At 43.9% G+C, this 26,508-nt stretch overlaps 1 protein-coding gene across 4 annotated transcripts; it reads left to right on the plus strand.

The window, feature by feature from the left end:
- The first annotated feature begins 266 nt into the window (after nt 1-266).
- Nucleotides 267-26,122, plus strand: HECA (HECA ribonucleoprotein granule regulator). Of its 4 annotated transcripts, XM_086744908.1 has the most exons (6): nt 267-1,017; nt 14,783-15,823; nt 18,930-19,084; nt 21,772-22,471; nt 22,556-22,705; nt 25,878-26,122. In XM_086744908.1, the coding sequence occupies exons 1-4, from the start codon at nt 780-782 to the stop codon at nt 21,934-21,936; spliced, it is 1,599 nt and encodes a 532-aa protein (XP_086601034.1). In that variant the 5' UTR covers nt 267-779; the 3' UTR covers nt 21,937-22,471; nt 22,556-22,705; nt 25,878-26,122. The 4 variants fall into 4 exon arrangements, with proteins under 4 accessions (XP_086601034.1, XP_086601033.1, XP_086601031.1 ...); XM_086744907.1 differs by lacking the exon at nt 22,556-22,705 and having other exon boundaries at nt 21,772-22,481; XM_086744905.1 differs by having other exon boundaries at nt 22,556-26,122.
- Nucleotides 26,123-26,508: the final 386 nt, after the last annotated feature.

Below are 26,508 nucleotides of genomic sequence, written 5' to 3' on the forward strand. Positions count from 1 at the left end.
GCGATCCATCACCCGCGGAGCCAGCCCTACCGGTAACTCCGTGAGATGAGAAAATCCCAAGTCAGGGCTGTAACGTTGTCAGGCTTTTTGCTCCTCCACCCGCCCCCCGCAACACACACAAACCGCATTATTTTGATTCTCCCCCCCCCCCCCCCCCCCCCCTTATTCCTGCGCCTGCGGGTGACATTTTCCAGCCGCTCCCCGCTCTTCGGACACTCGCACCGCCTGGGCTGCCGAGGCGGGGGCGCAGCCCTGACCGCACGCACCGGGGCCCCGGCGAGAAGCGCGCACGGAGACCCCCGCCACCCGCCGGGCCCTGAACCACCGTCCCTCCCGCACCCCTGCCGCCCTACCCCCGGGGCGCGGTACGGCCCACAGCGGCACCTTCCCGCCCCGCCCCGGCTGCGGGGTGCGCCGGCTCCGCTTCCCGCTCCGGTTCCCGTCGGCGGGGCACGCTCTGCCGCCCTCCCGCCCCCGTGCCACCGCCGGCGGGAGCGGAGCTTTCCCTCTCCCGATAAGCCCCTCCCGCTCCCCCCGCCCCGCATCGCGCTCCGCTTCCCGCTGCCGCCAGCGCCCGCGCCTGCTCCGGGAGGAAGCGGGGTGGCGGCGGCCGGCCGAGCGGGACACGCCTTTCGCCCTCCCTCCCCTCCCCGGGCCCCGCCGCCCAGCGCGGGCGCGGCGCAGCGCAGCGCGGCCGTCGCGGCCCCGCCATGAGCTGGAAGTAGCGGCGGCGGCGGCGCCTTCCGCAGCCGCCGCCGCGGCGGGCGGTCGGGCTCGCGATGCCGAACCAGAAGGGCGGCAAGGGCAAGAAGAACAAGCGCGCCAACAGCAGCGGCGACGAGCAGGAGAACGGGGCGGCGGCGGGCGGCGGAGCCGGAGCGGCGGCAGCGGGCGGCGGGGCCGCGGCTGGCGGCGGAACAGGAGCGGCTGCGGGCGGCGGCGGCGGCGGCGGGGCGGGCGGCGGAGCAGGCGGCGCGGCGGGCGCGGGCGGCGCGGCGCCCGGAGACGTCAAGAGCGGTGAGCGGCGGGCCGGGCCCCGCGGCCTCCCGCGGCCGCCGTGGCGCTGGCGGCGGCTGGGGGGCGTGTGGGCGGCGCGGGCGAGGGGCCCGGCGGGGCGGGGGAGCGCCCGGGGAGCGGCGATGCGCGGGGCGGGCGCCTGGGGGCGGCGGTGGGGCCGAGGGCGGAGGGGAGCAGGCCCGGGCGGGGGCGAGCCCCGCTGGGCGCCGCGCGGGGCCCTGTGCGCGGCCGCTGCCGGGATCTCCCCCGAAATGCGCGGCGGGGCGGGGGGCTGCTCGCCGAGCTGTCCCCGCCCGGTGACCCGGGGGCCTCCGCGGCGGCGGGGTGGCTGGGGGCGGGGAGGGGGGTGCAGAGCGCATCCCGGGAGGTGCAGCGGCCGCCGGCTCCGGCCGGGCCTTGGCTTTTTCAGCGCTTGGTTGAAAAAATCGCGACTTTATTTCCGCGCAATTAAAAATGGAGTCCTGCTTTTCGGTCCGTTTTATTTGTCGTTTTACAGCAGTTGGGTTTGTCGGGGTGGTACGCTCACTTTTCATCGACCATTTTATGCTGCCTTTGGTTGGTGGGTTGGTTTTCGGTACAGAGCAATTTTGGTTAGGTGTTTTCTTGCAGAAACTTGCCTTGCTCTCCGTGTTTGGAGAGAAGTCTTGCTGCAAAATGATGTTTCAGGCTAAAACTAAAGGTAGGCTAGGATTTTATTACACTTTTTGCTAAGCCACCCCCCGCCCCTACACACACACATCTTAGTTCTGCTGCTAGGTGTACAAACTGCGGTGCTGACTCTTTCCTCTTGACTTTCCTCTCCCAAGTCGGACTTCGGATTTTTACTCCCTGTGCTTTGGGAAAAGTGGGAGGGTCACTACAACTTTTTTTATACTTTGTGGTGGTAGTTTTGCCTTTGCTGCTGCTAGCCAAAGGTAGTTCTGAGAGTCTTACCTTGGTTTTCAAGATATCTTGATACCCGTCTATTATTTAATGGAAACTTTTCCTGAGAAATATTGGCAATTAATTACAAAACACTTTAGCTCACAAGGTCTTTGCCAGACTGCTTTTATAAGAGTAATACTTTTATAAGTAGTGCTCCGGAGAATCATGGAGAATGCTTAGAATTTCCTTTTTTTTTTTTTTTTTTACTATTTGTTCTAAGTGAGTGAAGAAGGGGTGTGGGGGGATACTAGCAGGAGTTGGAGAACTTCTGGATCGTTTTTATCACGACTTCAGTCCGGTGATGTGACATGCACAACATCCGCTTTGCAGGTGTTGTCTCATACGTGACACTGTTGGCTTGTCTTTAGTTTTTGAGGTGGGGAGAAACAGTGTTTCCAATTTTTTTTGCGAAAGCAGAGGTGCGTTTCTGGGGTGGCTGTTTTGCGTGGGGATAATGAAGCGTCGTTCCTTGTGTGGATGCCACTGAAGGTGATGCCAGTGAACGCTGGCAATGGTACAGCATGCTAGCTGGACAGGTTGTCAGTCCTCTTCAGCTGTAAGACTCCATGTCCCAGGTGCCTGACGTATCCTTCCTCTGCACTGGCAGAGGCCGGCTTCCTCAGAAGTTGAGGCTGCCTTTCCCAGAGCTAACCTGAGATGCTCCTTTATTCTCTCTCTCCCTGCTTCTGTGTGACTTCAGTGGTCAGAAACATCCTCGACACTTTTGTCAAATCCCACCCCCCCGCTCCCCCCTTTTTTATTTTACCTCCTCACAGAGATGCAACATTGGCTTTGGCGTTTGCTGGAAGTGCCTGGTCAGCGCACCTCATCTTTGTCTTGACAGGATTGTTGTGTCTAGTCATATCTTTCGTTTCAGGTAATCATAAAGGCTGGAGGAGTAGATATGGTTTCTAGCTTTATTTTACGTCAACTACTGCCCATCAGATAATCCTGAGCTGGAAGTCTTGTAAATTGTATTCTCACTGATAAGTCCAAAACTTTCAACAGTTTTGGTTCAGGAGATGAAAGGAGAAACTGCTCCTGTCGTGCTACAGAGCTGGGAATCTGGCTTTCATGTGCAAAGAGAAGATTGGATGATGATAATGGATTTCCCCAAGTCTTCAAAACCCATCAATCTGAAATGAAGCTATGTGGTATAGCCAGCGCCTTGCAGGCAGGTATCCCACTGCTGTACCCAAGATGTTTGTAAGAGGCCCTGCACTTATGTTTACTTGATCACTAAGCAGTTTAAGGAGGACGCGGCCTGCTGCAGTGAGTTGTGAGGTTAATAGAGCTCTGCTGTACACAATCAACTCTTGATTATGCATGGGAGATTATCTGGGTTGTGGATTAAGCGTGCTGGGTGCAGGGAAGCTCTTCGCTGTGCTGGTTTTGGGCCATGCAGCTGCATGCTGTGACTTGTGCTGCTGGGGCTCCCCGGTCCTGTGGGTCCCTTGTCCACGGGCTCGCTTTTCTCTCCTGCACCGTCACTGTATGCTGTTCTAGAGTAATTTGCACGTGTCTGGTATTATCTTTCTCCTACTCTATCTTTACCCTGGAAAAGCGGTAGATGATAATAATAACCTGGTTTTTTTTTCCATTAATATGACAAGACACAAGTATGCAGAGATGAAAGCAGCAGATTTAGTAATTGCAAAATTAACACCCATTTAATTTTTTTTAACAATGCAAACCTTGGCTTTGTGTCATGGTGTCAGTATGACAGTCTTAATTACGCAGTCCCGTCAGAACCCTCCTTCATTCAGGGATGGGATAGGGGTTCAGATATTTTTTGGAAGTCTTCACAGTTCATTATGTGGTCCGTGTCTTGTTTCTGCCCCCCCCATCCACATGCCATAATGAAACAGAATTTTTAATTTCCTCTGGGCTTCTCTGTGCAGCTCTGACCGTGTAATACGGAACTGCCGTTATAGCACCTCTTCACTCCATTTTCTGCATTAAATTAGGCATGGGTCGTGGGTGGTGGGGTTGGACTAATTTAACAGTACTGCAGTGTACAGGGAAACTGAAATTTGATGTCACAGAAACTCTGTCTTCAGAGTGATTGAATTATATTCCTAATTTTAGTTTTCTAACTCATTTTCTGGGTTACTTTTCCTTAATCAAACTGGAAAATCTGAGCTGTCATCATGTAAAATTATATCAGCAGCTCCATGGGATTGTGCACTTACCCCACTGACTTGTGGATTACCAGTGTTCCCAGTGGCAATAGTTGATTATTTTAATCTGCAGGCATAAACAAGCGTGAGGGGGCAACACATTTTGTGGATGCTTTGCCTTGAGAAGCAGAAGAGGAAGATTCGCAGAGTTTAGCTCAGATCTGAGGGCTCTGAGAGGCAAAATCCTTCTCTGTTTCTGCCTCTCTGAGCCCTAGCACTTTTACATTGTCAGCTCCAGCCGTTTTATCCCTTTATCCTATAAACTCCTCTCTCTGGTCTCCACATATAGTTGTTTCTGACCTTAAAATTCTTTCTTCCGTCCATTTTCTTTGCTGTGTTTCCATTCTTGGTTTTGTCATCCAGTAGACCCAAATCCTCTTCCTCCTCTTGATGGTCGCTCTCTGAGCATCTTGCTGCTTCATCCCCTTGTCGTTGTCACTCTGGTCTGTCCAGCGTTGGTGCTGTGAGATGAGAGAAAAGGAGAAGCTTGCTGTCCTTATCTGTGCTTTTCCCCATTAACATTCATTACAGCCAGCTAAATTAAACTAAAAAATCACCGGCATAATTGTCTTTAAATCACTGTCTTATGGTGTGTTGGCCACCTGTTTTAAGACCATACTTTTTCCCCTTTGGCAGAGGAGAGCCCTTGAATTGCAAAAGTGGGAGAGGTGGCAAGTTGCTGGGTTGTCAAGTGGAGTTGCCAGAGGTCAGATTTGTACAGGGCATGAGAGTCCTTCAAGGAAAAAAAAAAAAAAAGGCTGCGGGGGAGCTGATGAAGGTGGTTGCTGTGGGTCTCGCTGGAGCTTGGTGGAGTTCCTGCCGCAGCAGCTGAGGGGTTGTGCGAGCAGTGCCCACTGCGCTGGCTGGGCTCTGAGCTTGTCTCTAGTTACCTGGGTTTAAAATGTCCAGCTGTACTCTTGCACGCTCTTCACCTGGCTTTCACAAGTTTCTAAGACTTCAATTTACTTTCAAATAAAAATGCCAATGTAGAACAAGTACATGAAGAAGAAAATCAGTCAGGGCAACAGCGACTAACATACTGAATGCTGTGGCTGGCCAGAAATGAAGATTTACAAAAAATCAAGATTGTATCCTGGAGGTGGCATCGTTAAAGATGCCAGAAAATTTGTCAGTGCAATATTTAATTTAAAAATGTATTTTTAGACATGAGTTGCTGTAGTATTTAAGCATGGATTCATATTTGCTGTCAAATGTTCCCTGCTGCATATAACATTCAGTTCCAGTTTGGCACTCCAGTGATGTTCAGTATTGGCACCTCCTTATTACTTAGCTTGAGGGACTCCCATTGATATCAGTGAGACCACCTGGAAAATTAAGTAAGTTTTTATTCTGTTGCAGTGACTACAAAATTTAATACCTGTTAATTTTCTAAAGGAAAACCATTTTGCTTCATAATGCTGTTGAGTTCTTCTAAGTGCGGAAATCAATTGGATGCAAATTTCACTGTCTCTGTCAATGCAAATCGGGTTCGAGAGGACTTTCATGTTCATTTTAGGATTTTTAAAACTATGCAATTACGTGCTTTTGTAGCAAATGCAATTCATGTTCTGTAACTCTGCAAATTGAATCATGCCTGTGGTATTAGTGAATAAAATAAATACTACCCTTTCATGCAGGCAAGTACACACCCATTTAATTTTTTTTAACAGTTACTTGCTATCAGAATGGTTATCAGTGCCCTGACAGCGTTCTTTGTTCATGTGATTAGTCATTTGCTCAAGTGTAGCGCTTGCCTGAGTAAAGGTTAGGCTTGACATTTGTTAGGTTTCGTACGAGGAAATACGGTTTTGAACTGGTTGCTTTACTTTGTCTATACTCATCCTGTATCTTTCTCCCAGTGATCTAACAAGTAGTGACAGAATGATTTCCAGTCCTTGGGGACATCTGTAAGTTTTCTTCAGCCTCGCTTACAGCCTTGCATATTGAGAGATCCTTTGATATTAAAGTACTGTGATGACTGGCAGACGTCCATCCTTCTCTGCTTTTCTTCCTGCAGCGTATGTGAGGGAAAAAGAGGTAAACCTTGCATCCAGCTCAGGGTAAAATACTCCAGACAATCTTCAAGGTATCTAAATTACAGCAGCATCAGTAGGATATGGGCTTTCTTTAAACAGTTTTGATAGAAATTCAAATAATTTCAGAGAGGCCTCTTGAAGCAGTAATCTAGTCACTGGAGTGGGTAATTCTGTTTTGAAAGCTTGCAGGATTTTGAGTAGAGTGCTAGCATTTCCTGGTAGACTTCAGTGACATTTATCTTGAGAGCATTCACTTTAACCTTTCTCTCTTTCTCTCAGTCTCTCCTGCAATGGTAGAGTCCTCCTTACAGGGCTTGAGAGGAACATTGCTGCTCTTCCTGTCCTGAACGCCTGCTGGGACGGGAGGTAGCTTCAATTAGAGCTGGCTATCGAGTGCGGCTGGCACTCCCCATCTCCACTTCTGTGCTACCGATACCCATTTTGGGAGCAGCATACAGTTGAGGTCTCTGTGTACTGCACAGATGCCAAAGATGGCACACGGGCCAGGCTGGGAGCCAGCACGGCATCGTGAGGGAGATACCTATTGGAACAGACAGCTCTGCACTCAGGAGCTGCTGTCTTGCAGAGGTGCTAGGTACTGCGGCTGGGGTGACTGCATCTCCTTCTACCAGCTTCTTTAGCCTTTAGCGTGGGAAATAAAAATACTGTCTGTCATACTGAAAGTCGAGAAGGGTACTCAAACATCCCTAGACTTGAAACTAAAAGAGGTGCTGATACCACTTTTCTCCTTTTTGTCTTCCCTTCTTGTGCGTTTGGACTGGGTCTGGTGGCTAGCTGGCTCTGAATCTGGGCAAGTCCAGCCTGTGGTGTTTATATCTGTGCTCTTTATTTCTGGCGTAAGTTGGAATTTGCCACTAAAAAATTCCTAGGGCAGGTGCGTTAGTCTGCTTTAGTTATTAGGATGTCTGTTTCTTGAGGAACCAGGGTTAGTTTCCTGTGATGTTTCAAGGTGTTAAAAAACGTTGGAAGGCTACAGTGAGAGAATTTAATGGTGGAAATGCTTTTCTGTGAGGATGATTCATGTGCGGACAAAGCAACAGCCAAGGTTCAAAGCACGTTACTGCCCACCAGTCGAGATAGTCACTAATTTCTGCATTCACCATGGTAGCCACCAGAAAAATCCACCCACAGAGTTATTCTCTGTGTTTGGACGACAGCTATTAAACGGAAAGAAGATGGCTAGATTATAACTGTACAGAGTATGGTGACCTCTACAAGACCGTGTGAGTTCTCATGATGGGTTTCAGCGATGTAGGCAGTTGGTCCAGCCTGGAGCGCGGATGGCTGTGTAAGCAAACTGCAACACTGCTGTGCACGTGTAAGTGCCTGTCCTCCTTAGTCCGTACAGTTTTGCTCTTGACTTTCTAACCTACTTTGGTGAGGTGATGGCTGAGCTGGGAGTGGGTGCTTGAGTAAGAGCCACAGATAGCTGACTGTATCATGGGCTGATGTCGTAAACAGGCACTAGCTCTGTCTGTCTGTAAGTTAGAATGTGTTAATGTGGCAAGTATGAGTTAAGCCTTTCTGATTTGCATGGCATCTTCCCACTGCTGTCTAGTTGCTAGGCCTTTCTCATTTTATTTTTATTTTTTGTGAAGAGACTGACTTCCTTAGAGGCCAGGCGTGAAGTCACATAAGTGAAGCGCGTGGAGATGGTTCTACCACCTACCGAGCCCTCCAGGAGTCCTGTCATTTGAATTTCCAGGTGAACCAAGGTTTAGTAGCTCCAGATTTCCTGAAATCTTTTCTAGGGGAAAGCGATCACTTCATGTGACGGCTCACCTAATGAAACTAGTGACATCTTGCACGTGGGGTAAGCGTGCCAAGTACAGCTGGACTACTTATGACTTTGTTCTCTCTAAGCGTAAATATTGACTACCACTGCTTGGTCCTTGGGGGTAGGATTGAGTTCCAGATTGGCATGTAAGTATCAGTAAGTAGGTGCTTACATGTGGAAAGCTATCAGCCAGATGGCTGTTGCGATGAGGGGGTGTCTGAACTCAGTGGCTTTCCAAGGGTGATTCAGGTAGGTCTGCGCTGGGCATCACGCCAACCTGAGCTCTCTGTCCATTGCTCACTGAAGATGGACTGCTGGCGTTGGCTTCTCTTTCCAGGAACGTAAGAGGGATTCTCGTGATACAGAAGAAAGCCTGTGGTTTAGGTGGCTTACCAGGTACTGCTGTTTTGTTTCCCCCGCCTCCCTCCCAGAGAATAACTGGAAACTTTCATCTTGATCTGTTCTCAAAGATTGCTTAAGAAGTGTTGGAGAGACATCAAGTCATCATCAGTGAGTGTTATCAATACAAGCCGTGAGCTGAGCTGTTTTGAAAGACTTCTCTGACTGTTTGGCAGCTGTTACTTGTTGTTGCTGCACTGAAGATCCAAGCCTGCCTTTTGCATCCACTTGTGAAATGTTTTTTTCCAGTTGCATTCTTCCTGCTGCACTCAGGCTCTTAGGAAGGTGACTGATCACTTCTGCATTGCCATATTATTTGTACTGGTTAACTAGTTATACATATGGCAATACCATTTTGTCACTTCTTGATAATCTTCTGAATATTAGATTGTATTCCAGGGTTCGCCGAAGCAAACACATTGGACAATTAATACAAGTTTGTGTTCAGTCTGTTTTGTTGTTATTGTGGTGGTTTATTTTCTACAGCTGCATTACAGTATTAGCATGATAATATTATATGACTTCAATTAAAATAAAGCTATGCTGATGGCAGAGGAAAGTCAGAAGATTGATGCAGATGGTTGGTAGGGAGTAACCTTCCACAGAAATGACTCAGCTCTGGTTCAGGCTGGCAGAGTGAACAATTTCTAGCTGTGTAGGGTTGTGAAGGGAGCACTGTTCATGGGAAAGCGGTAGTAGACGTTAAAGTGCTTGATTTGCAAAGTGTGTCCCACAGGTACCCTTCTGGCCTAAGTAATGTGCTGGCAAGTAAAGTGTCCTTGGTGTAGATGATGAGGTGCTAGAGTAACAGCAGACCAAAAGCAAGCCATAGTAAGTGTGTTGCAGCTCATTCAGTGCCAAGACCTTACCTTTTTTTAGATAATTTATTTTTCAAGATCCGTAACAGCCTACTGTCGCCTGACACTTGTTTTAAGACGACAGCAGGGCTGCCTCTTCCAACAGCTGCTGCCCCCTTTCTCTGTCCTCTTCCCCCAGCCTCCCATATTTAACACCTCCCTTGAGCTTTACCAGCGATGGCAAGTCTGTGTGATGAGCTGAAACCTACGCTGATGAGTGCAGGAAATAATTATCTGTTTCTGTCCAGTGGCCGAAAAACTGGTGCTTAACACAATGGATAATGTGGGAACGTGGTGTGGTGGGGGAGTAGCGAATTTTGCTTTAGGCGTCCACATTGAGGACTTGGAACAAATAAGAGCAGTCATGAAACTGAAGCTGTGGAGTCATTGCATTTGGCTTGCTGGGTGCATCTTTGGTTTTATGATGAGTACGTAAACAGAAGTAAACAACGTTCCCCTCCATTTACTTCACCAGAGGGAAGTTCCTCAGGCAGCCATTGTTCTGCTGCTTTCATTTGGGTCATAAAACGGGAAAGGTGGTCTTCATATACCCTCTTTCTTTTTTATTAAAATGTAGAAACTGATTAATGTGGGGTTTTTTGTTGAAGAAGATTTATCTCAACTGTCTGTTTCTATTCCTGGCTTTTATTGATGTTTATAAACCTGAATGGAAAAACTGAGAAAAAGCCAAACACCCAAACCAGCTTCCTTGCCGCCTTCCGTCATGTTCTTGTTTTTGAGGGAAAAGTTAATTGTGTGGTAGTTCTGTCAAATGTAAAACATAATATTGTTTAAAAACCAAGCTATCTTTGCTCAAATATACATTTGTTTGGACTATTGTATGATATTTCTGTTTTAGAGGACATTTATGTGCTGCCCCTTGCAACTGTTGTAGAATTGCTGATCAAAATCACTACAGTGGAATATAAGAAAACTGCTATTTTTCATGTAGAAACGTATCTTATTGAAAGAAGCAGCGTGCAATTGTAGTTGCAGCTTGGCAGCCTGTCTGTTACAGCCATGCACTTGTGTCTAAACGTCGGAGCTGTTCTGCTACACAAAAGTGCACGCTGTCTTGTTTTGTTCTCTTAGGCTGTGAAAAGCATCTTGAAACTGAGAGGTAGAATAGAGGTACTTTTGTGGTCATTTAGGCTTTCTTTCAGAAGGCGCTGCTGGAAGGATGGATGCTGCTCTGATACCTGGTAATCTTTCATTTTTCCTCAGGTTCAACTTCATAACTTTGGAAACCAGAAATTCGTTGAGCTGTTAGCTACTTGAAAGCAAATTATATTTAGGTGACAAACCAGCTTGGGACTGCAAGTGTGGATGGGCAGTTTGGCCATGTGAATTTCTGTTTACTCCCCTTTATTGTCTATCTTGACGATAATCGATGTACTGTTATCATAAAACATTAAGACGGTGATTCTAGCTTGGGCTTTTTGAAGAATAATCTCAAAATGCATTTCTGATTAATGGGAAATAGAAGGGCTTGATAACAAGAATTTATAAAGTTTTGTAATTCTGTAATAAGTGCTTTGTCTCATTTATAAAATGATGATTAAATAATCCAGAGCACTTTCAAGGGCATGAATTGATGGGAAGAGCTCTTCTCATTTGCTGATGTGGCTCCCCTACTAAGTGATCTGTAAGTCTCTTTTGCTCCCAAGGCATATCTGTTGCTGTGAACTGGGAAAGTTGCACAAAAAATGGCTTTGTTTTCCATTTTTCATTTATTCCTTATGTGGGAACATGTGACGTGATTATTTTTAACAGGAGACATGAATGGAGAGAAGTCTGTAAGGGATGTTCAGTCCTGCACAGTCTGTTTTGTACAGATAGACCTGCTGGAATTTGAAATATTAGACAGAACCAAATGTTGGCTTGAGGTTTCTATACGCTTTTCAGGCAGTGGAGTTCTCTGCTTTCTTAAATATGAGGATACTACAGAAGTGGTCGTACTTTCTACTGAGATGACTTTCTTTAGCCATGCTGGGCTTTTCAGCTTCTGTTGTGGAGATACTGTAGTGGTTTTATCAAGGCCTTCTCCAAATCAGCAGACTTTGTAATAACAAAGTCTGTATCGGTGAAAGCAGACTAGCATGGCGTTAACCTTGCTGTGGAGTACAGCACAGACGTGTTGGTGGTGTTCTAGTGTTTCCTGTGCTGCTGCAGTGACAGTAGTGAAATGTCAGGTGAGTTCCCAGAAGAGGTGAGTAGGGACCAGCTTCTCCTCTTAGCAGTGATGTTTTCCAAAGTGATCTCAGTGCTACCATTTAGCAATTCAGTGGGGTCTTTTGCGTGGAGAAGGACTCTTGTTCACTCTGTTGCTTTCTTCCAGCTGGTGTAGACCTGCTTTTGCTGTGGTGATTGTGTGACCAGCCAATCCACACTGAGTAGGTAGAAATTCTTCAGATGAACAAAGGTCTGAACGTTTTGTAGTCATCTAATTAACTTAAATGTTGAAGAAGACATCGCTTTCCAGAACTTAAGCTTTTTCTTGCTTGTAGTTATGCAGTGTGGGAAGTTCCTCAGGTAATCTGGCATCTCTAAGTTCTCAAGGAGAGGCTGGAGAAGATCCCATTCCACAGTCCTTCTATTGTCCAGCCAGGGAAAAGGGTAAAAAAATCTGTTGAAAGTCACCTTTACAACAGCCTCTAGGCACCCAGTACATTATCGTAATCAAATAATTGTGGACACGTTCTGTGGAATACACAGGCTGTCCTTCAGCCACTTACTTCATTTTTTTCCACTTAATGAAGAGGCTGTAAACTTCAGAGGGGGCTAGAGATCGTATATTTTTGCATGCAAAACCAAAAAGCATGTTCAAAGGCTAATCAAGGAAACACTTTTCTTTTTTAGTCAGTTAACTGTGCCAGTATGGATGAACAAGTGTAAAGTCCTTATTCTGAAGTGGAGATTTCTGGACTTGTCTGTATAGTAACTTTCTTGGCTGTCAGCTATAATTATACCTGTGACTGTTAGAACATTTACACTCTAAAACACAGAGGAAGCATAAGTGAATTTTTGGCATGTTCTTTCTTCCTGCCTCCTGGCAGTGGTGGAAAGGAATGTGTACCAGAATAGATGAATACAGGAAATGCATAAGTGAGAACTGTTCATATTGGTACCTCCAGTATCTTGCTGCACACCTGACTTCTGATGATTTGCCTTTAATAGTTAACTGGCTTCTCTGAGGTAAATTGCATAAGGATGCTGTGATTGCAAATAAACTTCCAGACCCTAAATATGGTGAAAGAATGACTGACAACGAAGGAAAACTTTGCAGAGATGCTTGGTGTGGCATAGTGTGACTTGGATCAAAGTCTGGGAGAATGGGTGGGAGAACTCTCTGAACTGGTAAACTGACAGATTTTGTTTCAGAGCAGATAAGTTATCATTCACTTTTGCTCTTGGACAGCAATGTTGTACACAATAACACACAGTAAAAAAGGTGGAGAAAAATTAGTCACGGGTAGCCAATAAAATTGATACTTCTCAGAGACATCTCAAAACCTGCATGTGCTTAGTGGGCTCTTCAGAGACCTGAGACAACTGGTAAGAACATAGGTGCCACATGTGTAGAAGGAACTTCCAAAGAGTCCCTAGGGAAAGCCTCTCATCTCTTTTTCTCTCCAATTTGTTAATTAGTTTTTAATGACTGAACAAGTCCATATTTTGAAATCAAATAGGCTTTTTTTTTTTTTTTTTTTACACTTTAAGAGAATGTTTTTGGGAATGTGCTTTGCTTACAGTTTATGGGCCAATCCCTGAAGGAAGGGTATTGCAGAAAATTCTCCTTGCAACTCTGCTGCTTCTGGCATTTAAAATGGAGGCAGAGAAATGAGGTGAAGGATGTGGCATCTTCCAAGGAACGCTTGGGAAATTTTTTTCATGCTTTTTGTGCCCATCTCGTCTGAGTAAATAAGTCTTAAGAGCTACTGTAATCTGAAGATAACCTTGAAGATTTCGTTTGTTTTGTTTGTTTATAGCCTTTAACAAAAACTTGTTGGGAAGGGGCAAAACCAGTAGCATGGCAAAGATTTGTTGTTGTAAAGCGTCTGGTTTGTGTGTTGCTGCTGTAGGACAGGTGATGATGAGTGGTGTCTCTGTTACTGGGAGTCTGAGTGAAAGTGAGCGTAGCAGCACAAAGCCTATCATCCCACTGCAAATTATGTTGTGTTATTTGTGCTAGCAGTGACAAGAACGGGATTATAAGCAATGCAAATGAGTGGTGGCTTTTTCCCTGCTTATCAGATAGAAGTTTAAAGTCCTAAAGAGAAAAACAACCTGGATCATGACAGCCTCTCTCTGCGAGGCTCAGTGTACCTCTTTTGCGAGTCCTGGAGCTCTGGCTGAGACTGGGGGTGTGCAGGGGAGCCATTTACTCTGTTTCGCATGGGGTGAGACAGCGCTTGACCGTGGAAGAACGCTGAAGGAGCCTGCTGGTATTTGAGTGCAGCAAGGCAGGGGTGGAAAGGCAGCCTGCCAGCCCTGCTAGAGCTGTGTTTTTTGGTGAAGTGGAGGAAGCAGGAAGTCAGAAATACAGAGGAGAAATACTTGTGATACTTGAGTAAGCATTTAAAAACTTTGTAATTAGAAACTCGCAAGATCCAGTAGGAATTCCAGCTGAAGATTTCCTGTCCTTTCTGTGCCTCCCAGCTGCAACCGAGCAGCCAGAAATGGGAGTCGTGTGCAGTCTATGGAACTTCAGTGAGGGAGGGGAAAACATCATTGGTCCCTAAATGCAGAACATTTTTTATAGAGCATTTTTGTCTAGAGGCTGATACAGTTGCAGGGAGAGAGTTGAAATAAACTGTTCTTTGCTCAAGGATATAGCAGAGGCTGCTACTTTGCTGATAAAAGACCATGTGGCATGTGGGTTTTTTTTAACCTGTCTGTGTTGCAGAACTATTTGGTTTGTGAAATTCAGCTATCCAGTAAGTCAGTGATGGTGGTGTAGTCTGTATTTGCCTGAGCTTTGTATTTGCCTGAGCCGTGTAATGAAGGCCCTCCTTTCTGCACTAGGAACATAAGCTGTTTGTCTCGCTTTTCAAAGTCCTCTCTTTCCTCTTTCTCTCCCTAGCTGTTGTCTTTTACTCGATCCCAAAGAAAAGATCAATTCCTGCCTCTCCCTGTGATCGCAAAGCCAGGCTGTACTGCCTACTTGTTTTTCAAACAAGCATCTCTGTGTGTTCTCCCCATGTTGCCTCTTAGTCTTCAAAGCAACCCTCCCAAAACATCCACAAAGCTTTCTCCTTACTTCTAAAAGCCTTTGCAACGGTATCCGCAAACCCTTGAGGAGGGCTAATGCTTCTGAGGTGCTTTGGCTTTGAATATTAAACAAACTGTAATGTCATTTTGTTTCTTTACTCCTTCATTTTCCTATCTCCTTTCATGTACTTAACTTTTTTTTTGGCAAAGACTGCTTTTTGCCCTGACCCAGAGCTAGTGTGTGTGGGTCCTTTGATAATACGGTTCACGAGTAAGAGCTCGCGTCCGTATTTGGCACGATGTTTATAGTGCAATAAGTGGGCCGTTAAGTTATTGATGTATCTGTTTTATGTTCCACAGAAGCCCCTTGTGCTACTCCACTGATCTGTAGCTTTGGAAGGCCGGTGGACCTTGAGAAGGATGACTACCAGAAGGTTATATGCAATAACGAGCATTGTCCGTACAGCACCTGGATGCACCTTCAGTGCTTCTACGAGTGGGAGAGCAGCATTCTCGTCCAGTTCAATTGCATTGGCAGAGCCAGAAGCTGGAATGAAAAGCAGTGTCGCCAAAACATGTGGACAAAGAAGGGATATGACCTGGCTTTCCGCTTTTGCTCCTGTCGGTGTGGGCAGGGTCATTTAAAGAAGGACACTGACTGGTACCAGGTGAAGCGAATGCAGGATGATAAGAAGAAGAAATCTGTGTTGGAGAAGAGCACAGGACGGTCAATGGCAGAAGCAGCAGAGGAGGCCAAAAAGGGCAGGCCGGCCAACAAACCGCAGAAAGGCTTGAGTCACGACCTCCAGCGAAGGCACTCGATGGACAGGCAGAACTCCCAGGAGAAGGGCGTAATGGGTGGCAGCTACGCCGTTCGTTCGCCTTGTGTCTCTCCCGGCCAGTCTCCACCCACTGGCTACTCTATTCTTGCCCCCACACATTTCAGTGGCCCTCGTTCCTCACGATATTTAGGAGAGTTTTTGAAGAACGCCATTCACCTGGAGCCCCATAAGAAGAGCATGGCTGGTGGGGGCATGTTCAGGAATGCACACTTTGATTACGGGGCAGCTGGTCTGCAAGCACATAGATCAGGACACTTCGATGCCCCTGTGCAGTTTTTGAGAAGGCTCGATCTATCTGAGCTGCTTACTCACATCCCCAGGCATAAATTGAATACCTTCCATGTGCGGATGGAAGATGATGCCCAGGTGGGCCAAGGGGAGGACCTTCGGAAGTTTATCCTTGCTGCTCTTAGTGCCAGCCACAGGAACGTTGTAAACTGTGCACTATGCCACAGGGCACTGCCAGTGTTTGAACAGTTTCCGCTGGTGGACGGGACCCTGTTCCTTAGCCCATCGAGACACGATGAGATTGAATATGATGTTCCCTGTCACCTTCAAGGTACAGGTTGTCTGTCAGTCATGCTAGGTTTCATTAAATGATGGAACTGCCTTCTGTGCCCTCTCCCTCCCCATTATAGATTTTCATCCCAATTCTGCATTTTTAAGGAGTTCTGTAAAGCTTGAAGTCGCGTCCAAGTTAATCATGTGGATCAGATTGAAACGCTTAAAAAGAATTACAAAAAGCAAATGCTGTGTAGAAAGATCTATGCCTTGTGTTTGGATTTACAACTAAGAGATTTCTCATCTGGTTTCTAGGTAGACCACGGGAAGGCTTTCCAGCCAGTCTTCTGCAGTGTGTGCATGCAGTTGTAACTGTTGTGAGCTTTACTCCAAGATACACATCAACCTTTTAAACAGCCTTTTAAATATAAGCGTGCTGTGCTGCAGCATAGGTGAAAGTTACATTTGTACCACTGGTGAGATGAGATGCCTCTCATCTGCTCTCAGACTAGAGAATAATGGGTTTGTTTTACAGCAAACTTTTTTTTTCTTTTTTAATATGGCAAGGACTATAGTCTGGCCTGTGTTAACACCAGCCTGAAGAGGTTGGGCGTAGTAAAAGTCAGCTTTTAATATGGTGGGTTGAAGCAGCAATGGTGTGGTGGGGTGTTTAGACTAATTTCCAAAATCTTGCCTGTTTGGGCTGCATCCTGATCATGTCCCAGCTCCATGCTGAGTTGAGACCAAGACATTTATTGCTTTTCTCTTCCGAAAGAAAAAAAATGGGCGTGGGCTAGGATGAGCTTCAGCTCTTCTTGAAAACTGTGTCCCAAATTGAGTGATGGGGGTGAGACATGGCAAAACACGCTGCTGTCCTGCAGCCTGCTGGCAGCCAGCATGGCTAAAATAACTCAGAGGAAGTATTTGTAGTTTGGTGTTCAAAACCATAGAATTATACATTGAAAAGGGTGTTGGGAAGAGGTGTTTTTCACATTTAAGTTTTTCTCCTTTCAACAAAATTTGTTATATCTCATGCATGGTCATAATACATATAATGTAACATTCCTTTGCTCAACAAACTTTGTATTTTTTTTTCTCCTTCCTTAAATCACTGTGCATAAAGTCACTAAGCTGTATTCATGCTAACATTGTTGTTTCTGTCTTGCCTAATGTACTTTAAGGAGAAAAAGAGATAGGCAAACATACAAGCTAAAAAATCTCCAGGATAAATAGAATATACGTATGTGAGTTAACAATGCTTATTTGCTTTTGTGGGGAGGCATGCACAACGTGCTTCTGATTTTATCAATACTAATAGCTGGTTTAGTAATAGTAAAACTCGTCACTTGTTAACATTTGCCACTGACAATGAAAGTCTGCAAAATTATTTTTTTAAAAATTAATTGTTCCTTGCCTATTGGACGATACATCTGAAAAACTTGCTCAGACGAGATGCTGTGAGTAATTAATTGTTAATGTTTTTACCTCCTTGTTCTGGGTAAAAGAGTTTATCATCAGAAGTAGTCTTTGAAATGAAACTAAGCTTGCAAGGTACTGCTCCAGGGTGTTATTTTCTCTTCAGTACAGAAAATCACTTCTTTTATTTCAGGCATGTTTAAGATATCAGGTGTCTCATTTCCTGTATAACAAGGATCTTGAAAATTAAACGGTGAGGGAATGCAGTATTTTAATGTGCAGGAATAGTGCAGAAGTTCAGATGGGGAAAATTATTTTATCTTCTTGCACAACATAGAACTTCTGTGCGTGCAATTGTTTGAACTCTGCAGTCTTGAGTGTTCACTTTAGGAACATAATTTATTATATTTGCGCTTTGGTCGCATCACATCACATTTTCTAGAGCTGAACACGCCAGTGTGGAATAACTTATTTTTTACCAGCTCATACTAGCAAATTTATTTTTTATATATATTTTAAGAAGAATATGTTTTATTCTTCTCATTTTTCTGAAATAGTTGGCTTAAACACCAAAACAAGTTAAAAACCAAACCATTAATTTTGAGAGTGTCTGATATGGACTAATTGTAAATTGTTAATATTTTATGGTATAAGATGTGTGTGTGCATTAAATTACAGGTTGTGATGCATTCAGTACTTTGATGCTGAAGAGCACAAGCTACAATCCAAAATAAACATGTTACATGCAGTCCTGTTTTGTAGCTGATCTGTAACTGCACTACTTCTTAGCTTTGGCTTACGTAGCAGTGCAAAATATGGTATATTACAGAATTAATGCTCTGTGTCAGCCCACTTCTAATAGCCAACTATTAAACTACAAATAGATTCAGTCACTACAAATTGGGCATAATCTAGATGCCAGGTCATTGTAGTTTGCGTAGGGCTTTTTCGTTTGTGTGTGAAATTTGCATTTTGGATTTTGCACTGGTTACTTTAGTCACACTTAGAGAAAATATTTCATTTTCAGATCTGAACCACTTGGTTTTTGTTGAAGTCAATGTAACTCTGGTTTTGAAAGTCGTTGTGCATATGGAGCCCAAGGTCGTGATAGAGCTCAATAGATTCATAGTTCTGAATGGCGTGTTAAAGTCTGTGTATGTGTAATATATAATGTTTTTAAATATGCTTACTGTTAATGAATGATCAGGAAAAAGTACATGACAGAAAATTGCTCTTCTGGCTGTTGCTTTTTTTCCATGAGAAATATTAGGTTCTTAGTTCCCTCTTTGCTGGAAGATTTTGGCAAGTTGTTAAGCGAATCTGTACCAAGTGTGCTAATAAGCTTCAGCAGTTCTCCACTTCTTCTGTCAAGTGGTGATGAAGCTAGGGCACAATCCTGGGTTTGGAAGCACTGCAGCTGATCATACAGATTAACCTGGCGTCTGTTCACGGAGCTGAGCAGCAACTTTTGTAAAATATTTTGTTAAGGTCTACCAGCAAATGGAGGAAGGGAGGGTGGACAGGGTGATGACTAATTCTTGAGTTTTACATCAATGGAAAATAGCTTTGGTCAAGCCCAATGTAGTTTCCATAGAGAAGCATTTTTTAATTTATCATTCACTCTTTAAAAAAAAAAAAAATTACTTAGGTGTGATTTGTATCGCTAAAGGGCAGATAATACGTTGCAGGAAATGTCTGTTTTGATCTTCTGTTACAGTCTCCTTAAGAAATGTTTTTCCTGCCCACAGGAAGGCTTATGCACCTCTATGCTGTTTGTGTAGACTGCTTAGAAGGGGTTCACAAAATTATCTGCATTAAGTGCAAGTCCCGATGGGATGGAAGCTGGCATCAGCTGGGAACTATGTATACCTACGATATTCTGGCAGCATCTCCCTGTTGTCAGGTTAGTACCATATGTAAAAAAACATCATAAGGTGAAATTCCAACTGGTGGTAAATAAAGCCTAGTTTGTGTTTCTCTTCTTCCTTCCCTTCTTCCATCCTGCTTTTCCAGCCTGTACCTGTGAGTGCAGTACAAGAGAGCTGACCCTGTCCCTGTCCCTTTATCTTAATTACGAGGCACAAAGGCCTATTGCTAGACAAAAGCTGATGCAATGGTCAGTGGTTAATACTTAGGTTTTTAAATAAAGCCCCTTTAAATGCGTTCACAATTAAATATGATGCTTGGGCTGGTCACTAGCAAGTATGTTTGGCATCAGATACAATTCCAGTAGTATTTTAATAACAATTGCACATTTTTAGCAGATGTTTCATGTATGTAAGTTTCTTTTAGTTGCTTGAATTGTGTTTTATCATGAGATAATTGTAGAAGAAAACCCAAGTGAGTGGAAAGGTCTAAAGAGTCTTTGTGCTCTCCTTAATCTTTGCTGCAGCTGACTCTGGTGATGGTACTCCACCACAGCCTGAAGCAGCTTAGTTTTCATTAAATGCTCACCTCATCTGTACCTTGGGTGAGAAAGTTCCAAGGCCTGAGGTTACTCCAGAGTAGACCTGTGGGTGGTTGAGGCAGCAGGGTCCATTGTCCATGTGATGGGCAGAGCACTTTTGCTGTGTAGGTAAGGGTAGACAGCCAGGAAAACAGCATTTGTCTGGGAATGGCTCAGTGGTCTCCTTGGATGCTCAGGAGCGGGCTGTTGCCTGCAGACATGCAGGTTTTATTACTGGGTGAGAACAGGCACCTGGCAAAGATGCACTCATTCAAAGTACAATCACTTCATGGTACTGTGCATGCTTGGGAGTAATCTAAAATATAGTTTAGTCAATATGAGAAATGGCATTTAATTTTAAATTTAACGTTTTTACCAAAATGTGTTGCTCAAAAGAGAGATAGTGTTGCTGCCACTGGATAAAGTGACATTGATAATAATTATAACTGAAGACAGATATGTTACCTCCAAATTTAGTGCCTCTTGAGATGGTAACTTTTTTTAAAAAATAGCGACTTCTAAAGACAAAACACTGATACTGACTTGCTAGCTCTGTAAAATCCAGCAAATTTAAATCTGAATTGCTTCTGTTGAATGTACAAGACAAGAATTAAGGTCTCGTTATACAAGAGCCTTAATTATATGATTAATGGACAGTATGACAGTACATGGTAAGTAATAGAACTGACTGTGAAATCATTAGCTGCAGTGACTGTGATTGCCAGATAATACGCATTGTTGTTTCACCGTGATTGTTACAGATGATTCTGTGCATACAGGGGAATGACATTTAAATATGGCATATAATTTAACTCTGAATTGCTTTGCTAATTTCTATTTTGAAGAATTTCACACCTTATTTTGAAATATTTAATTATATGTCACAAATGTGCATGTAGGATAATGAACTGCAGCCAGTGTCAGGTTACTGGCAGCCAGCTGATATGCTGGACAGGAGTAAAGGGGAAAACAACACTTTGGTTAAGAAAATCATACACTCGTTAGATTGTATTTCTTAGAATTTCTGCTTTTCAAGCAGAGCAGATGGCTGTGGAGCTGAGGGTTTGTTTCTTTTTCAGTCTTGTCTCAACAGCAATAGTACCTTAATAATTTCTTTCTCTCCTGAGCCCAAGAAAATTCCTTAAAACCAGATTGCCATAGGAAATAACTTTTTGTTCTTTTCAGTGAAGAGCTGAAGCTTTCATTAGCGTATTGGGCTGCGAGGTTAAGCTATGGTACCACTCAGGGTCTCGCTGCTCATTTGCCACCTTTACTCTTAAACTCCTTTATGGTCTCAAATGTCTTCTGCTTCGCTGGAGTGTTTCAAACGGCCTGACGAACTTTCACACCACCTGTTGCTTTCTTTGCATCAAATGGGCTGGGTTTCTCAGCTAGATTTCTTCTGAAGACTTACTTTTTTTTTGTTAGTGCTGAACATTAATAGCTCTGTCTGTCCTCACCGTTGACCTTTAATTATTTCTTACATCCACCCCATTAATGTTGGTCCTTTCTTGGTTGGATTTTGGAGACTAGTTTGTGTGCTTGAAGTCATGTTTAGTTTGTATAAACTAATATGTATAATAAATGTTTAAATAGATACCTAAAGCGATACAATACCATGCCATGCTGATAAAGTAGATCAAGTTATACATTTGTTAAGCCAAAAGATTAAAATGCTGATGTATTTCATAAACAGATCAAACGTCAGCCTAAATGACTGAATTGCATGGTATGAATTTAAAATTTCTCTCTTCATTTTGGGGCTTCATTAATGATTTATTGAGACAGCACTTCTTGTGCTCGGGATGGAGGAATTGGTTCAGAGATTAATGAACACAAATCAATCGTGTTTGTATATAAACTCTGAAATTCTCTACCTCCTGTCAGTCAGAGTGGGAGGTAGCTTACTCTCCAGAATTTGGTGGTGGTATTTCCTGTGAAAAAACATTCTGTGTGCCTGCGAGTCACCAGTCTGGGTGAGGAGATCCTTACCAGCAAATCCCATTACTGCCAGTTTCCTGGCTTACCCCCTCTCCTGCTGGGGCGGGCAGGGCAGAGGGTTGCATGTGGGTGCTCTCTTCTCTGGAGGTGAGTTTGGTTATTTCAAAAGGGGTTTTTTTTGTTTGTTTCTTTGTTTTTTACAGGCTCGACTGAACTGTAAGCACTGTGGGAAGCCAGTAATAGATGTACGGATTGGCATGCAGTATTTCTCTGAATACAGCAACGTCCAGCAGTGTCCTCACTGTGGAAATCTAGACTACCACTTCGTGAAGCCATTTTCTTCATTTAAAGTTTTGGAGGCTTATTGACGAAAGCTTTGCTTTAGTAATAGCTATTTTATGGGTATTTCAACTTTATTACATATCTTTTTATAGGATTCATTCTGTGATGAAATTTAATTTCTTTTCTAACTGAAAGAGCAGCTTCTTTGTCTGTGTACATATTAATATGTATATATAAATGTTGGTAAAACCAGAATCCTCCTGACAAGATCTCTGTGAAGGTTGGAGGCAAGCCAATGTAATGGCCTTTGAATATATCCTGAGTGTGGGATAAAGTTCAGCTAAAAATGATTTGGTTTTATTTTTTTGTATAATTGTAATACAGTTTATAGGAAGGATATGCGGAGACATACAGGGCACAGAAATACGTCGAATTGGAAAGTGGGTAATTATGTAGAGTTGTTGTCCCTCCAGCTTGGTTGAAATGGGAAATCCTTGGAAGGAAACCATCCTGTCACTGTTGAATTCTTTCAGCCTTTCTCATCCATTCCCATGGGCGCAGGAGCTGGCCCCGCGCTGCCAGTTGCCTCAGCAGGCTTTCTTTCAGATTTCCCAAGATGAGGTAAACTAAGGTATTGTGACAAGTGAATGTAAATGTATGCCAGAAAATGCAATCTTCAAATGAATTTTTTTTTTTTTGGCATAGTGTCTTCCTGCCGTGTGTGTTTGATGTGCGTTGCCCTCACTGATGGAGTATACGGCAATAGTGCTGCTTCTAGCGGGGCTGTCATGCACCCAGCTGGATCATCTGTTCATACCAAAACAAGCTGGAGATCTTAAAATGCTTTATTTAAAGGTGTTTCTTCATAGACTTTTTAGGGAAGGAACAGGCTGAGCTGAATGGGGATGTGTTTGTATGTGTCTGCCGCATCTGAGGCTTCGCTGCCTACTGTGGACTGGTGTGACTGGTGTGAAAGGAGGACCGTGAGGTAGGATCTGGGGTGTCAGAGCTGTAAGAGCTGAGAGGTACTGAGTATGAAACATAGCATTGCTTTTTAAAACAATTAATTGCTGCACCTTTGTCTTGCAAAATTGCGTTAAGTCCAGGATCTAAAAATGTGGAGTCTTTAAGAAAGCAAACTTAACATATTTACTTTCTTCATGCCTCTGTCCTGTACGTAATAGGCTATGCGTTAGGCAGTGAGTTTGTATCAGAGGACTTGGCCCAGTAGACTCTGCAGTTGTTGTTTCTTGGTTCCCATTTCTTCCTTCCTTCAAAAAAATTTAAAATAGATCATTAAAGTCTTGCTTGGTTTCTCAAGCCAACTGAGATTTAGAGGAGGTTTGGTTTTTTTTTTCTTTTCTCCATAGTGGGATTACTTTTTGTTTCTTCTGAAGTTTTTTTTTTTTATTTTGCCAAATTAGAATCTTTCTAAAGAGTATATCTGTTGAAATCATGATCTTGAAAATGGCCCTGATACTCTGCCACCCTGGGAAAGAAAACAGAAAAGTCAGAAGACAAAAAAGTGTTTTGTATGCTGGACTGAGAATTATGCTTTCTGCTAAGTTAAGAAATTCATATGCGCTTAAAACTTGAACTGAATATCCATGTTTCTTTGTGCATAAAAATGCCAAGTTCACAGTTTTATTTCCTGGCTGTCTTCACTGCAGAATTAGCTCCTTTTAACATTAGCCACTCTTCGAGTAATACTCGAGCTGCACAGAGGGCTTATGTTGGCACAGATGATTTACTGCTGACTTGAGTGGCAATGTCCTTAGAAGCCAGGCAGCTCGCGTTAACGGTTTTCACATCTGGACTGTCTGTCTTGTACAGTTATGCTGGTGACCGCTGCTGGTCTGAAGGCTGTAGTAGCCTTCATCACTGGCACTCCCCTCTTGTCCTCACTCCTGGGCTTGGTTTTGGGTCTGGAGCGCGTTCTTGGGGTTTTGTGCAGTTGTTCCCTATTTGTTTTGTGAATAACTCTTTCCTTTTTGAAGAGAATTATGGGAAGGAGCTTGGGGGACTTCTAACACTGTCCTGGCATGGCTACCACAAACCAAGCTACAGTGAGCCCACTTGCAGTGGGAGCAGCACTGTCACCATTGCCCATAGGAGCAGGAGCTGGCCCATGCATGCCTGGGCTGGAAGAAGGTGTCTAGCAGATAAAACCTGGTTGGCTGTTCGGTGTAGGCTTCCCTTATGGAGAACAATCAAATCATAATTTGAATTAACTCCTCAGGAAGGGTGAGGCGTTCTGCTTCAATGGTGTGTTGAGCAACCTGCTGGAGTTAGGGCGGCAACAAGGGTTGGAGTTGCATTGCCTGGCAGAACAGACCAGATAGGCAATGGCTAGACTGTTGCAGCGGCCTGAAATCACACAGCAAAGACAAATCTCCTGTAATGAGAAAAATTAAAGGATACATCTGAAACTGTAGTGTTTGGTCTTGAGTGCTAGTCACTCATGCCATGAGTCTGGAGTGTTAATTCCCACATCGGCTACGTGGTGGTGTGTACCCACTTTTTAAATGCACTTGGCAAGGGCAGGTGTCAGTGTACAATGCACGTGGTAGGGGAGAAATGGGATCTGGAGACCTAAATACTTGTTCGTTTGCTTTCCTTAGAGTAGCTTAATTTATAATTCTGTTCTTTAAGTACTTAGATGCCTCTCCAGACATGTATGTATGACAATCAAGAATGAGTAGACACGGAAAAAGGGAATTTGGCCAGCTTTAAAAACACAAGTGTATGAAAGGTACAGTGTATTGAAGTCAAACCCAAGAATGCAGCAGACTGAGAAAATGAGAAGGTGAAAGTATATTTAAAGTTGTAACAGTGACAAGGAGTTATGTACAAATCTATCCAAGAAAACAATTTAGTTCTTCATCAGCTTTTCTTTTTAACTTTACTGTTACGTCTTATCTACTGCTTGAAGAAATGCCTATTTTCTTTCAAAACACGTCTCAACTGGAGGCTAGCGGCACATGTAGCACTGTAAAAATGATCCTCGATGGAAACCAGCTGAGCTGCAGAAAGATTCTTCTGAACTTTCACTCCAAAGTAAATTGTTCCTAATTTGTAGAGAATGCTTTCCCTGCTTCTTGCTGGTACTGAAAACTCGTCTTGGGTTACTGCAAAATGTGGTATTTTTTGTAACATGCATCAGATTCCAGTCAAGCAGTCAGGACCACCCTTTGGACATGAGAGTTTCAGCTGGGCATTGCATTAGAAAGGCAGAGGTAACTTCTTTGGGACCTAGTGGCTAGTTAAGAGGTTAAACTAGACTGCAGTTGGTCTGCTGTCTGTCTGGACGAGCACTGGAAGTAGTCATGAGCTTTTAAAAGTGTCAAAAGGGAAGTGATTTCCCTAGCTAGGGAGCTGCTTGCTTTTCTTGTTTGGCTGAAGTTTGCTCTTCATTACCTTTCATTTTTCTGATGCTGTGTGGCTCTGTGTTGTTTTTAATCTGGCCTGTGGTCAGATTAAATTGTGCCTGAAATATGTTTTGTAAACGAGAATACAGTCCTCTGGATTTGAAGGTTCATTCTACTCTTCTGAAGTGCACGATACTCCTTGTGATAGTAATAGGAGTTGCATGTGCAAATGCTTTTCTTTCCAGTAGTTAACTCAGTTTTCCATAGGAGAGGCTTGCATTTAGATAGACTTCATATTTTGGATGTGTAAAAATGAATTCATCCATCAGTAGGATGTTTAAATTTTGGTAACCATAACTAACACAATGGACATTGTTTACATGCTGATGTGTAATTTGACATCTAACGAGGTGAACAGCCTGAAATTCTTGTTCTGTCTAATGCTGCAGAGTCATTAAAATTATAGTGCTCTCTAGCCAGCCCATGGACTGTCCTGTAGTCTGTTTGCATTAACATCTCCAGTAGTGAGCAGTCTATTCATAATTAATTTAGTTGGGAAAATAGGGAGAATTCCTATGAGGGAGGCATCTAACACAATTTCTTTCTTTCTTTCTTTCTTTTTTTTTTTCCCCCATGTACTCTTCATTTTGCTGTACCAGGTAACCGAGGACAAACATGTTGTTGTAAGGCCACTGGTGAGAAAACCTCAAAAATATACTTGTCCGTAAAGGTTTCTTGTTGAGACATTCTTGGATTGCACTTTTGCAGATGGAAGAATATGTACATAGCAAATGAATGTTGATGAAATTGAAATAATTGGTTATGATATCATTTGTGTGTGTTGTTAGAGAATATTTTGTTGTGACTTCTCTGTATTAAAAAGTAATAAATACCAGAGAGCTAACAGTGTGGGTTCTTCTTTCCCCCTCCTTCTCTTGACTGGTTTGTTCCACCTGCTCTTTATAGAGAGACTTACTGTAGTCTCCTTTACTATTAAAGAGCACAGTGAAAACAGGTTTTCAGTGTCAGTTAAAATGAAGCTTTCATGTAGTCATTTTGAAGACTGCTGTACCGAAAAAGGGGTATGGGGTGCGGGAGCCGTTTTGGGAACACCCATGTGCTGCGCTGGCAGTTGCCAGTGGGGATGGATAGAGGACGGAGTGGTGAGTCCTTCATTTCTGTCTGAGTCTGCTAATGGAAGTATGCCCTCTGGTGTCTGAGAAATACCAGAAGGGCTTCTGTAGGGGAGGATGCAGTACGGTAGCACCAGGCGAAAGAGTTTCCCATGTT

This window comes from Chlamydotis macqueenii, chromosome 3 (genome assembly GCF_036417535.1).
Source record: "Chlamydotis macqueenii isolate bChlMac1 chromosome 3, bChlMac1.mat, whole genome shotgun sequence".
Taxonomy (NCBI): Eukaryota; Metazoa; Chordata; class Aves; order Otidiformes; family Otididae; genus Chlamydotis; species Chlamydotis macqueenii.

Excerpts from the sequence above, each read along its gene's own strand:
- HECA (XM_086744907.1), top strand. The coding sequence starts at position 780 with ATGCCGAACCAGAAGGGCGGCAAGGGCAAGAAGAACAAGCGCGCCAAC. Across the intron at positions 15,824-18,929 it reads TGTTCCCTGTCACCTTCAAG|GAAGGCTTATGCACCTCTAT; the intron begins GTACAGGTTGTC and ends TCCTGCCCACAG. Across the intron at positions 19,085-21,771 it reads CAGCATCTCCCTGTTGTCAG|GCTCGACTGAACTGTAAGCA; the intron begins GTTAGTACCATA and ends TGTTTTTTACAG.